This window comes from Oncorhynchus keta, unplaced genomic scaffold, assembly GCF_023373465.1.
Source record: "Oncorhynchus keta strain PuntledgeMale-10-30-2019 unplaced genomic scaffold, Oket_V2 Un_scaffold_3208_pilon_pilon, whole genome shotgun sequence".
NCBI classification, from domain to species: domain Eukaryota; kingdom Metazoa; phylum Chordata; class Actinopteri; order Salmoniformes; family Salmonidae; genus Oncorhynchus; species Oncorhynchus keta.
In genome coordinates this window covers 43,089-59,700 of record NW_026290915.1, presented here as the reverse complement: position 1 = coordinate 59,700, position 16,612 = coordinate 43,089, and the positions used below count along the sequence as shown (strand labels likewise).

General features: G+C 43.7%; 1 protein-coding gene across 1 annotated transcript in view; it reads right to left on the bottom strand.

Moving 5' to 3' along the window:
* LOC118374591 (unconventional myosin-IXAa-like) overlaps nt 1–16,363 on the bottom strand; it is a 113,019-nt gene extending 96,656 nt beyond the window's left edge. The window contains exons 1-7 of the mRNA XM_052515867.1: nt 16,167–16,363; nt 15,669–15,731; nt 13,909–14,008; nt 11,803–11,856; nt 3,659–3,756; nt 3,026–3,152; nt 86–175 (exon numbers count right to left, since the gene is read on the bottom strand). Coding sequence (XP_052371827.1) covers nt 86–175; nt 3,026–3,152; nt 3,659–3,756; nt 11,803–11,856; nt 13,909–14,008; nt 15,669–15,731; nt 16,167–16,348 — 714 coding nt within the window. The 5' untranslated portion in view covers nt 16,349–16,363. The remainder of the gene's footprint in view (nt 1–85; nt 176–3,025; nt 3,153–3,658; nt 3,757–11,802; nt 11,857–13,908; nt 14,009–15,668; nt 15,732–16,166) is intronic.
* Nucleotides 16,364–16,612: the final 249 nt, after the last annotated feature.

The window sequence follows — 16,612 nt, the reverse complement described above, 5'->3', positions numbered from 1 at the left end:
AGTATTTGACTGTGCCCCTTAGTTGCACTAAGGGTTGAGAATGTTTGGGATGAGTTTCAGGTTTGTGCTGTTGACTTGGTCTCACCTCAGCCAGTTTGTAGGGCACGATCAACCTCTCTCCCACTGTCATGGTCTTCCTCGTCGTCAGGGCTTCAAATAGCATCTCCTCCTTGACCTGTACAGAAAAGAGACCACAATTCATTTCACAGTTGAAAGCTATTTCTGTTTCAGAAACACAAAGCCCATTCTTCTTCTGTACACACACCAAGCCCTACAACAGCTTTCATTCAGCTGAATGTTTAGGTAATGAGGGTGGATATGTGCCCTGCTATGTTTAGTGGGACGGGCACTCACGGTCATGAGAAAGACTTATTCCTAGTTATTGAAGAGGTCCAGCGGCCTGCACTATCCAATTAACATCCTGAAACTAGAGAGGAGTAGAGGCAGAGTGTTGGCTGTGTCCCAGCACAGTGCACTTCTCTTGGATGTAGACTATGTCCCAACTCAGGTTACAAACTTCCTGGAACGTTCAATAAATTCCCTGGTTTAACAGAAAACCTGGTTGTAGGACTCCAGATTTCCTGCTTTATTTCCTCCTCATTCCTGGGAATCTTACAAAACGGGATATCGGGAAAGCCAGGGAATTTACTGAACGTTCCAGGAATTGTGCAACCCGAGTGGAGGAATCACAGCAACACTTTATCTGAAGATACTTAAATACTGATTACAAACCATCTCATATTTTAAATCACAAGTCAGCTGTATAAATCATTACACATCTCATTTATCTATTATTTTAACATGATTTTAAAATGAATTTCCATGTATCTGTAAGATGCTTGACTGACTCTGACACCAACCCATTTGGGGAACATATGTTCTCTCACATGAGCACAAGCCATGTTCCTTAGCCACTAGCTGCTCCTGTTGCTTTCCTGCAAACCTCAACGATGGTTGGATCAGTATTCTGAAAATACATCTGCCCTTATAAGTCCTGACTTCTGTCCCTTCACAGCACATGTTCAGTGGAAAAACAATCATTCATAAACTGAGGCAGAGAGAGAGAAATAGTGTTGTGCCTACAGAATATTTGTAGACGGATGACAGAATTAGAAATGATGTAATTATACGCTGCATGCAAACCAAATTCCTGACCGAGGAATTGCATTTTCCACCGAGTGGCTTGGTACTGAAAAGCCTTGCGCACAGTACAGTATGTCCCTGCAAAAGCATCTGAAATCTGGGAACACATTTGAAGAATAGATTTCCACACTACGTAGGTCTCATTCAATCAACTTCTGTTGTATCCATTATAAAACAAGAAAATTAAAAATACAATTATATAAAGCCTTGCCTTTCTTGAACTTTAACTCACACGTGTATTTTCTTACTAGCACCGACTTGGTTGATAGCTCCTTTATTGAGAAGAAATGGACTATGGCTGTGATACGTGGTTGTCTAACCTAGCCATCTTAACAGGAATGCATTAACTTCTTTGGGACTGGGGGACAGTATTGAGTAGCTTGGATGAATAAGCTGCCCAGAGTAAACTACATGCAGGGCCAAAAGCTAGAATATGCATATAATTAGTAGATTTGGATAGAAAACACTCTGAAGTTTCTAAAACTGTTTGAATAATGTCTGAAGTGGGAAATCTGAGGTTTGTAGTTTTTCAATTGATTGCCTATCCAATATACAGTGACTATAGAGCCATATTGCACTTCCTAAGGCTTCCACAAGATGTCAACAGTCTTTAGAACCTTGTTTCAGGCTTCTACTATGAAGGGGAGCGAATAAGAGCTGTTTGAACCAGGGGTTTGGCAGAAAGCCATTAGTTTAGTCACACGCACAATCGTGAGAGCGAGCTACGTTCCTTTTCATTTCTAAAGACAAAGGAATTGTCCGGTTGGAATATAATGAAGATAATTTAAGATTTATGATAAAAACATCCTAAAGATTGATTATATACATCGTTTGACATGTTTCTACGAACTGTAATGGAACTGTTTTGACTTTGTCTGATCTCAGTGCCTGCGCCTTGTGAATTTGGATTTGTGAACTAAACAAAAAGGAGGTATTAGGACATAACAAAAAGGAGGCATTAGGACATAAATGATGGACTTTATCGAACAAAACAAACATTTATTGTGGAACTGGGATTCCTGGGAGTGCATTCCGATGAAGATCAAAGGTAAGTGAATATTTATAACGCTATTTCTGAGTTGTGACACCTCTCCTTGGTTGGAAAATGGCTGTATGTTTTCTGTGGCTAGGCGCTGACCTAACATAATTGCATGGTGTGCTTTTACCGTAAAACTTTTTTGAAATCTGACACAGCGGTTGCATTAAGGAGAAGTTTATTGTTAATTGTGTGTTTAACACTTGTATCTTTCATCAATGTTTTGATGAGTATTTCTGTAATTTGACGTGGCTCACTTTCACCGGATGTTTGTCTGAGACAATGCATTTCTGAACATAACGCACCAATTTCAAATGAGGTTTTTGGACATAAATATGATCTTTATCGAACAAAACACATTTATTGTCTAACATGGAGTCCTGAGAGTGCCATCCGGTGAAGATCATCAAAGGTTAGTGATTCATTTTAACGCTATTTCTGTCTTTAGTGACACCTCTCCTTCATTGGAAAATGGCTGTATGTTTTTCTGTGGCTAGGCTCTGACCTAACATAATCGCACAGTGTGCTTTCGCCGTAAAGCCTTTTTGAAATCAGACACTGTGGCTGGATTAATGAGAAGTTTATCTTTAAAATGGTGTATAATACTTGTATGTTTGAGGAATTTTAATTATGAGATTTCTGTTTTGAATTTGGCGCCCTGTAATTTCACTGGCTGTTGGCGAGGTGGGACGCTACCGTCCCACATATCCCAGAGAAGTTAACTGTAAGTGGATCTGGATAAGAGCATCTGCTAAATGACTAACATGTCAAATGTAAACATAATAAGGAATCATTTCAACAGTAACAGGCTTACCTCTAACAGTTCTGAGACAGTAACAGGCTTACCTCTAACAGTTCTGAGACAGTAGGTAGGACTTCTGGATTGCAGATGTCAATGGAGTCATCTCGGTAGGTCTTCTTCTTGTAGCGGATGTTCCCCAGGTGAAGAATGGCCGACAACAGAGAAAATATCCTGTGGGACAGAAACAAGGCTTGTCACCACAGTAACCTGTCTCGTTTCGACACAGTAACCTGTCTCGTTTCGACACAGTAACCTGTCTCGTTTCGACACAGTAACCTGTCTCGTTTCGACACAGTAACCTGTCTCGTTTCGACACAGTAACCTGTCTCGTTTCGACACAGTAACCTGTCTCGTTTCGACACAGAAACCTGTCTCGTTTCGACACAGAAACCTGTCTCGTTTCGACACAGAAACCTGTCTCGTTTCGACACAGAAACCTGTCTCGTTTCGACACAGAAACCTGTCTCGTTTCGACACAGAAACCTGGCTCGTTTCGTTACAGAAACCTGGCTCGTTACAGAAACCTGGCTCGTTACAGAAACCTGGCTCGAGCTGGACAGTGTATCCTGGTAATTTACCTGTGACTATGATTCCTTTGCCTGTGTTTGTAATTTCAGTGTATGTGTCAGTGTGCGTACGAGCAGTGAGATTTAGTGTGTGTGTGTGTGTGTACTCACTGTTTGCGCGTGGCAGGCAGGAATCCCACCATCTCCATGGCCAGCTGCAGTCTCTCAAAGTCATGCTTCAGGTCCTCCCCTTCCACTGTGAAGCAGTCCTGCATGGGCCAATGACAGGAGACCAGGTGTTATCAGTGTCCATATGGCACCCATTTTGGCTTTACCACATAACGGCCTACCACATGGTAGCCATTTTGGCTCAAACAACACTACAACTGTAGCACAAAATCAGTGCGACTGCCAAACAGTAAGTCAGCCCAGTGTGCTCAGAGCGGATACAGTAGGTGCTGTACTAGCCAGTACTGTGCCATCACCAACACTACATACTGTACCAGCGACTAACATAAGAGAAAATGTCCACCCAAGAAGTGAAGATGATTTTAGTGAGAGGCTTCTCCTAAGACAAATCAGTGGCATGACACAGAGACAAGCTGAGTGACTTATAAGAGCATGTCATAAGGAAGTTCGGTCTAACAAACCGGAGACAGAGATGCATTTCTGGTCAGATTTTAGGGGGCTGGTGAACGACAGCATATGCATGTTCTGCTCATGCAGTGGAAAATTCAGCTGGCATTTTCTGCTAAACTTTCAGGGGAAATTTGGCATGCTGGCAAAGGCAATAAGAGGAGTAGCAATTTATGACAGCCTTTACAGGGTCTGCAGGGGAAAGTGCCTTTACAGGGTCTGCAGGGGAAAGTGCCTTTACAGGGTCTGCAGGGGAAAGTGCCTTTACAGGGTCTGCAGGGGAAAGTGCCTTTACAGGGTCTGCAGGGGAAAGTGCCTTTACAGGGTCTGCAGGGGGAAGTGCTGAACAGAAGGCTGTGGAGAGAAAACAATATGGAAGAGGAGAGTTTGGGTATCCAGGTACAATGAGGGACACAATGAGGCTTCTAATGAGGTGCACGCACATACACACACACACACCCCTGTGGTGTGTAGCCCTGCAGGCAGCATGTTCTCTTTAACAGGTTTAATTCACCTGGCTTCAGTCCCAGAGTTACATCAACTAGGGCATCCAACTCCATGATTACATGCAAAGGACAGTAATGACAACCTGTTCCAAGACTATAGAATCTGTCCTGGCTGAGCTATGATTGGTATTAAATACTGAGACATGGTGCACTGTATTGTAAAATGGCAATGATTTAATAAGGTTGTACAGTATAAAACTACATGTAGCTGTATCATTCATTTGTTTGTCTGTTGGCCAACATACAGAAGGGATACTTCGGGTTTTTGGCAATGAAGCCCTTTATCTACTTCCCCAGAGTCAGATGAACAAGTGGATTATGTCTCTGTGTCCAGTATGAAGGAAGTTAAAGGTAGTTGCACGAGATGATGCTATCTAGCGATAGTGTATGCTAGCAACAAGTTCCGCTAGCATGCTAGCAAAAAAATATGTAAATGGTATCCACAAGCATGCAATTTGCATGCTGACTGCAGGAAAGTCCCACCAGAGCGGTTGCCAGAGACTTTAACGTTAATTTCTCTACCATAATCCGCATCAAACGCCATTGAAGAGGATTGGGACAACATTCCACAGGCCACAACCAACAGCCTGATCAACTCTATGTGAAGGAGTTGTGTCATGCTGCATGGTGGTCACACCAGATACTGACTGGTTTTCTGGTCCACGCCACTAACTTTAAGGTATCTGTGACCAACAGATGCATATCTGTATTCCCAGTCATGTGAAATCCATAGATTAGGGCCTAATGAAATTATTTAAATTGACCGATTTCCTTATATTAACTGTAACTCAGTAAAATCTTTGAAATTGTTGCATGTTACGTTTATATTTAGTTCAGTATAGATAAAGAGCCTCATTGCCAAAATCCCCAAGTGTCCCTTTAAGGCAGGGGTAGGCAGTTCCAGTCCTCGGGGCCTGATTGGCTGCACAGTTTTGCCCCAGTCCCAGCTAACACACCTGACTCCAATAATCACCTAATCATGATCTTCAGTTTAGAATGAGATTTGATTAACCAGCTGTGTTTGTTAGGGATGGAGAAAACAGTGACACCAATCAGGCCCTGGAGGACTGGAGTTGACCACCCCTGCTTTAAGGTCATAGTGAAATGAGAAAGATAAGCAGCAACTGAAATGATTACATAAGATGGTGCTTATCCTTCCCTGTCATCAGGGCTTGATTTATAGTGGGATCTACTGTACACAACAGATGGTCTTTTTGGACTCATCATGGAACATACAGTTAGAGTACTTTGGGGTGTGAAAATGTCTGAATAACTTTGGCTTTGAGGTGACCCTTGGTGGATGAGAGTGTGAATCAGATGGTATAACTGCTTACAACACCAGGAGGGCAGAATGGGTGGATAGAGATCAGCTGGTAAGGAAATGGCATCCTCTCCAGAGGAATACAAACACACCATACAGCTGTTGCTTACACACACACACACACACACACACACACACTCTACAGGGGGAAATGAAAGGTATATTTCCAGATTGGCATGTTTTACAGACATGCACTGCATAGCTCACACTCTAGAATTCCACAATGTCAGCGAAGGGTAGAAAAACAACGAACGACAGCGTCTTTGATACACAGTATATTACAATGCTAATACAATAGAACTATCATTAGACAATGATCATAATGTACTACTATGTATATAGAGCCGTAATATTCCAATACTGCAAGAGTGCCAATTCTTTCAGTGGTATCTTGTACATGATTTGACTTCCCTTTCTTTAATGACAAGACAGTAGATAATAATTCCGTGTTCAACATCCCCCCCAGAGCCATTTTCCTGGAACAAAGTAGTAGCCTTGCCTGTCCCCCTTGTTGCAGATGTGCAGCACATCAACACAAAACCACAAACACATACCTGGAGACATTGGGGGAAATGTCTTGGCATGTACTGTGATCGATGAGATGATTGATGAAGCACTACACTGATTCAAGGCTATGGAATATGCATATGGTGAGCATGCCATTCACAGACAACCAGAACACCCATCACTACATCAATCAGCACACCCCAGCTCAGACACCTGTAGCCAGGCTGTATCAGCACACCCCAGCTCAGACACCTGTAGCCAGGCTGTATCAGCACACCCCAGCTCAGACACCTGTTGCCAGGCTGTATCAGCACACCCCAACCCAGACACCTGTAGCCAGGCTGTATCAGCACACCCCAACCCAGACACCTGTAGCCAGGCTGTATCAGCACACCCCAACCCAGACACCTGTAGCCAGGCTGTATCAGCACACCCCAACCCAGACACCTGTAGCCAGGCTGTATCAGCACACCCCAACCCAGACACCTGTAGCCAGGCTGTATCAGGCACCTGTAGGCTGTATCAGCACACCCCAACCCAGACACCTGTAGCCAGGCTGTATCAGCACACCCCAACCCAGACACCTGTAGCCAGGCTGTATCAGCACACCCCAACCCAGACACCTGTAGCCAGGCTGTATCAGCACCCCCAACCCAGACACCTGTAGCCAGGCTGTATCAGCACCCCCCAACCCAGACACCTGTAGCCAGGCTGTATCAGCACACCCCAACCCAGACACCTGTTGCCAGGCTGTATCAGCACACCCCAAATCAGACACCTGTTGCCAGGCTGTATCAGCACACCCCAACCCAGACACCTGTTGCCAGGCTGTATCAGCACACCCCAGCTCAGACACCTGTAGCCAGGCTGTATCAGCACACCCCAACCCAGACACCTGTAGCCAGGCTGTATCAGCACACCCCAACCCAGACACCTGTAGCCAGGCTGTATCAGCACACCCCAACCCAGACACCTGTAGCCAGGCTGTATCAGCACACCCCAAATCAGACACCTGTTGCCAGGCTGTATCAGCACACCCCAACCCAGACACCTGTTGCCAGGCTGTATCAGCACACCCCAAATCAGACACCTGTTGCCAGGCTGTATAAGCACACCCCAAATCAGACACCTGTAGCCAGGCTGTATAAGCACACCCCAAATCAGACACCTGTTGCCAGGCTGTATCAGCACACCCCAAATCAGACACCTGTAGCCAGGCTGTATCAGCACACCCCAAATCAGACACCTGTAGCCAGGCTGTATAAGCACACCCCAAATCAGACACCTGTTGCCAGGTTGTATCAGCACACCCCAAATCAGACACCTGTAGCCAGGCTGTATAAGCACACCCCAAATCAGACACCTGTTGCCAGGCTGTATCAGCACACCCCAAATCAGACACCTGTTGTCAGGCTGTATCAGCACACCCCAACCCAGACACCTGTAGCCAGGCTGTATCAGCACACCTCTACTCAGACACCTGTAGCCAGGCTGTATCAGTACACCCCAACCCAGACACCTGTAGCCAGGCTGTATCAGCACACCCCAACCCAGACACCTGTAGCCAGGCTGTATTGGTCATCACCTGCTCAGGATGACTATTTATCCATTTATGCTAGCTAACATGAGAGGCTTGTTGGCTCAAAATGGAAACTTGTTGACATAGCCCAACAGAAGATGACCTTGATGCTCCCTTGTGGTTGAGAGTCAGTGACTTACTGTGCCCAGGTAGCAGGCCACACAGACGGACACAATCATTTGAATAGAGCTCCCCCTCCATGTTCCACTGCCTTCTGATTAGGGTCAAAAGTTCACAAGTCATCAACCCTATGGTGGTCAAGAGCAGGAAAGCTCTGAACAATCGACTGTCCATGTGAGCTTGCTGCCTGGATGCACGACACACACACACACACACACACACACACACACACACACACACACACACACACACACACACACACACACACACACACACACACACACACACACACACACACACACACACACACACACACACACACACAGAATAGGAGGCTGCTGAGGGTACAGGCTCATAAAGTCTGGAATAAATGGAAACCAGGTGTCTGATGTGTTCGATAACATTCCATTTACTCCATTCCAGCCATTACCATGAGCCAGTCCTCCCTAATTAAGGTGCCACAGACCGCCTGTGACACACACACACACACACAGGGGGGGGTCACGGGTCAGCTACTGTGAGGCTATGTCAACAAGTACCGGGGCAAATAGAGGAATGTTTGGAGGGCTGCTTATCGCCATGCTCTCATTCAATCTGCCCAAAGTGTTTGTTGGCAGATTCTGACCAGGATACTCCAGGTTCCCTGTATTAATATTAACACTAGTTCATGGCTGAGTGAGTGGTGACCCAGGGTACTGGTGTGTGTGTGGTGTGTGTGAGGTAGGCATACTGTACTAGTATCGTCCTCGCTAAGGTGGGTACTAGAGGTCGACCGAATATGATTTTTCATACCGATTAATCGGACAATTGTTTTTTAAATATATTTTTTACATTTATTTGTAATAATGACAATTACAACAATACTGAATTAACACTTATTTTAACTTAATAAAATTAATTTAGCCTTAAATAAATAATGAAACATGTTCAATTTGGTTTAAATAATGCAAAAACAAAGTGTTTGAGAAGAAAGTAAAAGTGCAATATGTGCTATGTTAGAAAGCTAACGTTTCAGTTCCTTGCTCAGAACATATGAAAGCTGGTGGTTCCTTTTGTCATGAGTCTTCAATATTCCCAGGTAAGAAGTTTTAGGTTGTAGTTATTATAGGACTATTTCCCTCTATACCATTTGTATTTCATTAACCTTTGACTATTGGATGTTCTTATAGGCACTTCAGTATTGCCAGTGTAACAGTATAGCTTCCGTCCCTTTTCTCGCTCCTCCTGATCTATTCAATCAATCTAGTCAACGACCAAATAATCCAAACTAGACAATGTTTCCATCTAGTCAACGACCAAATAATCCAAACAAGACGATGTTTCCATCTAGTCAACAACCAAATAATCCAAACTAGGCGATGTTTCCATCAAGTCAACGACCAAATAATCCAAACTAGACGATGTTTCCATCTAGTCAACGACCAAATAATCCAAACAAGACGATGTTTCCATCTAGTCAACAACCAAATAATCCAAACTAGACGATGTTTCCATCTAGTCAACGACCAAATAATCCAAACTAGATGATGTTTCCATCTAGTCAACGACCAAATAATCCAAACTAGACGATGTTTCCATCTAGTCAACGACCAAATAATCCAAACAAGACGATGTTTCCATCTAGTCAACGACCAAATAATCCAAACTAGACGATGTTTCCATCAAGTCAACGACCAAATAATCCAAACTAGGTGATGTTTCCATCTAGTCAACGACCAAATAATCCAAACTAGACGATGTTTCCATCTAGTCAATGAACAAATAATCCAAACTAGGCGATGTTTCCATCTAGTCAACGACCAAATAATCCAAACAAGATGATGTTTCCATCTAGTCAATGAACAAATAATCCAAACTAGATGATGTTTCCATCTAGTCAACAACCAAATAATCCAAACAAGACGATGTTTCCATCTAGTCAACAACCAAATAATCCAAACTAGACGATGTTTCCATCTAGTCAACGAACAAATAATCCAAACAAGACGATGTTTCCATCTAGTCAACGACCAAATAATCCAAACAAGATGATGTTTCCATCTAGTCAACGACCAAATAATCCAAACTAGACGATGTTTCCATCTAGTCAACGACCAAATAATCAAAACTAGATGATGTTTCCATCTAGTCAACGACCAAATAATCCAAACTAGATGATGTTTCCATCTAGTCAACGACCAAATAATCCAAACTAGACGATGTTTCCATCTAGTCAACGACCAAATAATCCAAACTAGACGATGTTTCCATCTAGTCAACGACCAAATAATCCAAACTAGACGATGTTTCCATCTAGTCAACAACCAAATAATCCAAACTAGACGATGTTTCCATCTAGTCAACAACCAAATAATCCAAACTAGACGATGTTTCCATCTAGTCAACGACCAAATAATCCAAACTAGACGATGTTTCCATCTAGTCAACGACCAAATAATCCAAACAAGACGATGTTTCCATCTAGTCAACGACCAAATAATCCAAACTAGATGATGTTTCCATCTAATAATCCAAACTAGATGATGTTTCCATCTAGTCAACGACCAAATAATCCAAACAGACGATGTTTCCATCTAGTCAACGACCAAATAATCCAAACTAGACGATGTTTCCATCTAGTCAACGACCAAATAATCCAAACTAGACGATGTTTCCATCTAGTCAACGACCAAATAATCCAAACTAGACGATGTTTCCATCTAGTCAACGACCAAATAATCCAAACTAGACGATGTTTCCATCTAGTCAACGACCAAATAATCCAAACTAGACGATGTTTCCATCTAGTCAACGACCAAATAATCCAAACTAGACGATGTTTCCATCTAATCAATCTAGTCAACGACCAAATAATCCAAACTAGACGATGTTTCCATCTAGTCAACGACCAAATAATCCAAACTAGACGATGTTTCCATCTAGTCAATCTAGTCAAACAAATAATCAAACTAGACGATGTTTCTCTAGTCAACGACCAAATAATCCAAACTAGACGATGTTTCCATCTAAACAACCAAATAATCCAAACTAGACAATGTTTCAACAATCTAGACCAAATAATCCAAACTAGACGATGTTTCCATCTAGTCAACAACCAAATAATCCAAACTAGACAATGTTTCCATCTAGTCAATCTAGTCAACGACCAAATAATCCAAACTAGATGATGTTTCCATCTAGTCAACGACCAAATAATCCAAACTAGACGATGTTTCCATCTAGTCAACGACCAAATAATCCAAACTAGACGATGTTTCCATCTAGTCAACGACCAAATAATCCAAACTAGATGATGTTTCCATCTAGTCAACGACCAAATAATCCAAACAAGACGATGTTTCCATCTAGTCAACAACTAAATAAACCAACCAGAAGATCAGAACAGAGATGGAAGGAACAGAGACTGGGACAGGCAACACACAACTGAGGAAGTGGACACACCCCAAACCAGGAAGAACAACAACAAAAGGGAAAAGCAAGGAGAAAGGCGTGTGGTAGCGCACAGAATGTGACAGGGGCACACGCACCTGTGAGGACAATGTAATTGTGAGGGAGAAGCCAGTGATTATTAGTTTTGATAATCAAAACTCCTACAGGTGATTGGTGAACACTCAACACAGTCTCGCCCAGAGAGATGTATACTGACCGCTTCGCTCTCATAGTAATTCTCCCAGTGCAGTCTCAGGACTTTCTTTGTCATCTGGAGAGGGTTCAAAAGGTAGAGTAGATGGGGTTAGGGTTAGGCAGCATTCCATACACCACGCACACACACTCTACACATGGGACTGGAAGGGACATGCAGTTAGTAGAGGGAATGGAGTCATATTTAGACGTCGAGTTGGGGCCCATCCTACACACACACACTCTCTCAATGCACACACACTCTCAATGCACACACACACACACAAAAACACTCAATCACATGCACACACACTCTCAACGCACACACACACACTCTCAACAAACACACTCAATGCACACACACACTCAATGCACACAAACACACACACACACACACACACACACACACACACACACACACACACACACACACACACACACACACACACACACACACACACACACACAATGCACACAAAAACACTCTCAATGCACACACACACACACACACACTCTCTCAATGCACACAACTCTCTCAATGCACACAAACACACAGATAGAAGCACGGGACATAGAACACATGGTGAGAAACCGATGTGGATGAAATATGTTTTCATCCTGACACCATACATACAGTATGCTAAGCTAATAGAACCACTGAAATTAGCCATAGGATTATTCTAATGTGTGGTGACTGCATTATGACGAATAAGGGCAAAACATATGGATAGAGATGCTATAGCTATGAGAACAAATTGCTCAGTTTGAAAATGGCTTATTTGGCCTGTAAACAGACTGTTTGAACTCCTTAGAATGTGAAGTTGTGAAATACTGTAAACTGTTCTGAGTGACTGGGTTACAATATACACTTTGGAAAAGAGAGAGGGAGAGAAAGAGAGGTAGTGACCACACACCAGAGAAATGGAAGGAATTCACACCCTTCTCAGAATGGGCGTCAGGTTGTCAGAGTGGGGGGGGGATCTCTATGTTATGAACATCTCTGGAGCTGGCAGAGGTGCAACAAGTTTTGAACAACATCAACATTCCACACTTTGCACCCCGCTTGTAATGTGTATCAGCTTGTAATGTGTGTGTGTGTGTGTGTGTGTGTGTGTGTGTGTGTGTGTGTGTGTGTGTGTGTGTGTGTGTGTGTGTGTGTGTGTGTGTGTGTGTGTGTGTGTGTGTGTGTGTGTGTGTGTGTGTGTGTGTGTGACAGAGGGTAGAATCTGCATGTAGATGGGTTTAGACACAGAGGGGTAGACAGAGGGGTAGACACAGAGGGGTAGACACAGAGGGGTAGACACAGAGGGGTAGACACAGAGGGGTAGACACAGAGGGGTAGACACAGAGGGGTAGACACAGAGGGGGAGACACAGCCAGTCAGCTTTTCCTTCTGCATGTTTATAAGTGTGTGTGTTCTTTTGTGATTGGTTAGACTGGGTTGGATCCCCTTGGGATTAGAGGAGCGGAGATGACAGAGATGGCAGAGTGTTATGAGAGCATATTGACAGTCATAGGGAGTGTGTGTGTGACAGACACAGAGAGTGACCCTGTCGTGCTCCAGGTCCCACACACACACACAAAAAGACATCCACATGTAGATATGCAAACCCACATGTACATAGACTCCACAGACCAACAAACATCCACGCGCCAAAAGCCAGCAGATTAACTGAGCCACAAGGCAGTGTCATGGTAATGAGAGGGCCCAGTGCCTTGTCTCTCTCTCTGGTGGGCTGAGGGATGAGGCTCTGTTAAAGCCTCTGTGTGTGAGAGAGACTATAGGAGCTGCTGAAAGGCACCAACAATGTCATGTTTCCTCTGCTTCCTGTTTGCGGAGAGAGAGAGTAAGAGAAATAGGTCTGGTCGACATCCACTGTGGGCCTCTGGGAACAGGCGTGATTCACACAGACGACACACACACAACCCAGAAACAACTAGTCAGTCAGAAAGACAATATACATAAACATTTTGGTACAGACACAGAGACAAAACCCAGAGACAAAACCCAGAGACAACCATGTGTCATGCACAGACAGACAGACAGACAGAGACTCAGTCAGATACATCTCGTCCAATTAGCAGTGCGTGAGAAGGGGCTACAGTGTTGAAGTCCTACTGGATCTCTCACCTGGTTGAGGTAATGATATTCTTCAGGCTTTTTGAGGTGAAAGGTGCTCCTCTCCTCCTCACTTGCTCCTGCCAGCAGGTAGTAAAACACATGGTAGTTCCTGAAAGACAAAAGCAGGTCAGAAAACATTAACACCACTTTACATTGTTTTTTACTGACAAACAAACACTGGATTGGCCAATAGGAACAAAGTTGTCTCATTGAGTGTGAGTGTGTGTGTGTGTGTATGGACATGTTTAACTATTCTTGTGGGGACCACAAGTCCCTGCAAGAATAGTAAACAAACAAAAATTTTGGGACATTTTGCTAGTCCCCACAAGGTCAAATGCTATTTCTAGGGGGTTTAGGGTTAAGGTTAGAATTAGTGTTCGGAGCTAGAGTGTGTAGCTTAGAGGTCAGGGGGCAGAACAGTGCTGCAGCTGTAGTGGGAGCCTGGAGTCAGAAATCTCTCAATAAGAGCCCCCAACCCACAGGGGTCCCATTTTAGCCCCCCACAGAGTGAGGTTAACCTTCGCACCACCATCCAGCCTGCACGGCACATTAGTGTCAACCCCACTTAGGGCTGCTGAGAAATACTTCACCCAGCCTGAGCTTGGCTGGGTAATACACCATCATCTAAACTGATTCTGTTGAACACTTGTTGATGTCAAACTGTACTTGATACTTGGCGTTAACTTCCTTTAGGACACAATCATAAACTGTGTAGGACCACAGAATTACAGTGGAAAAGTCCATATTTGTTAAGAGTTTTCAGGATATGGTGAATTGTGAGACAGCTACTTTGCTCCCGGGTGGCACAGCGGTCTTATGCACTGCATCTTAGTGCAAGAGGTGTCACTACAGTCCCTGGTTTGATTCCAGGCTGTATTGGTCCAGCGTCATCCGGGTTTGGCCCGGGTAGGCAGTCATTGTAAATAAGAATTTGTTCTTAACCGACTTGCCTAGTTAAGGTAAATAATAATAATAATAATACAGTATTGGAACATGAACTGCAGGAGGCTCCAGTCCAGGTCCACACTTGTGTCAGGACCAATTTGGCACCACATTTCTGTCACTGACCCTGCTGTGACCAACAAACTCACACCTACTGTAGGAAAATGACTTTCTAGCACAAATGGACAATTGGATTCCTCGACAAAAGTGTCAACGTCTAAACGCATTGGTGGCAGCAGTGGGATCCAGTCATGATTGAGTTCACCCTCTGTTTTGAGTGAGTGTGTGTGTGTGTGTGTGTGTGTGTGTGTGTGTGTGTGTGTGTGTGTGTGTGTGTGTGTGTGTGTGTGTGTGTTACTAGAGAGACTCAATTTCATGTGGCGCAATCATTCTCACATCATTCTATATAAAAGGGATGGAGTTGTTATTCACATGGAGTTGAAGTTCTCTCAGCAGAGACCACCTCAGTGGAAGGATTTCTGGACTAGTTTGTGAGAGCTACTCAATTCTGGATTCTTGCTTATCAAATTGTCTCTATATAGACACTGTGAATTCAGAGATCACTTTTTTAACACTGTGGTGAAAATAAATGATTCTCCAACTAGTCATTCATTGTGTATTTATTTACCCAATGTGGTTTACTGTGTAAGTGTTCCTAAACCACAACATGTACTCAGTCTACAAAACAATTAGGGAAATGATCAATGTCTGATTCTATTTGAATACAACGCTATGTCCTTGTTCTGCAGTAACATGATACTACAGTCCAGTAGTGTATGATGATGATTGTGTGTGTGGCAGTAGGATGGTTAAGTGTGAATGCTTACCGTTCATTGTGTTCCTGGTAGACCAGTCTTGATTTCTCCAGAAGGTACTTCTCCACATAGGCTCTGGAACAAACAGCACAGACCTGGCGTCAAATTCTGAATTGATCAGATATTGGCATTGGACAATGCACTCTGGGCTGCCACCAAATTCACTACTGAGGCTATGTAAAACTATAACAAGGATGAGTATAGATGTAGGACTGAGGGACTATAGACTGGTAGGATTATAGATGTGAGCAGGCGATGGGGACACCTAGTCAGTTGCGCAACTGAATGTATTCAACCGAAATTTGTCTTCCACATTTATTTGATTAAGGCGGCCCTCTCTGATTCAGAGAGGTTAGGGGGGCTGCCTTAATCAACGTCATTGATGCCTGAATATAGATGAATATAGAGGAGGAGCCAGGGGACATAGCCAGTCAACTAGGATGTAGGAGCTGCAGGTAAAACAAGGTAAACAATGACTTGAAATGTAATATCTGAATGGATCTTTCTCACCCTCGGACAGTGCCACTCTCCTGGTAATTCACTTGGATGAACTTGCCAAAGCGACTCGAGTTGTTGTTGTGGGCAGTTTTTGCATTCCCAAATGCCTGCAGAGAGAGAAGAGAGAGGGGATGAGAACAAATCCATGCAGGTAACAAGGTTATATGTCCATGTTGACTGGTGGGTGTGGGCATGTTTGTGGGTCAACCAATCTGGGATAACAACCACCGTGAGCCAACCTCAAGACATTTCTTTGATCAAGTACACCTCCGAGCCATATTCCAATCAGTCTAATAACATGGAATAGATCTTTATTTATGCATTATACAGGAAATGTATCATTTTGCTGACACAGGAGCCTCACCACACCACCCACACACACACACACACACACACACACACAACAGGCTGGGAGCATCACAGAAACCAAAGTTCTTCAGTTTAAAGTCAGACAAATG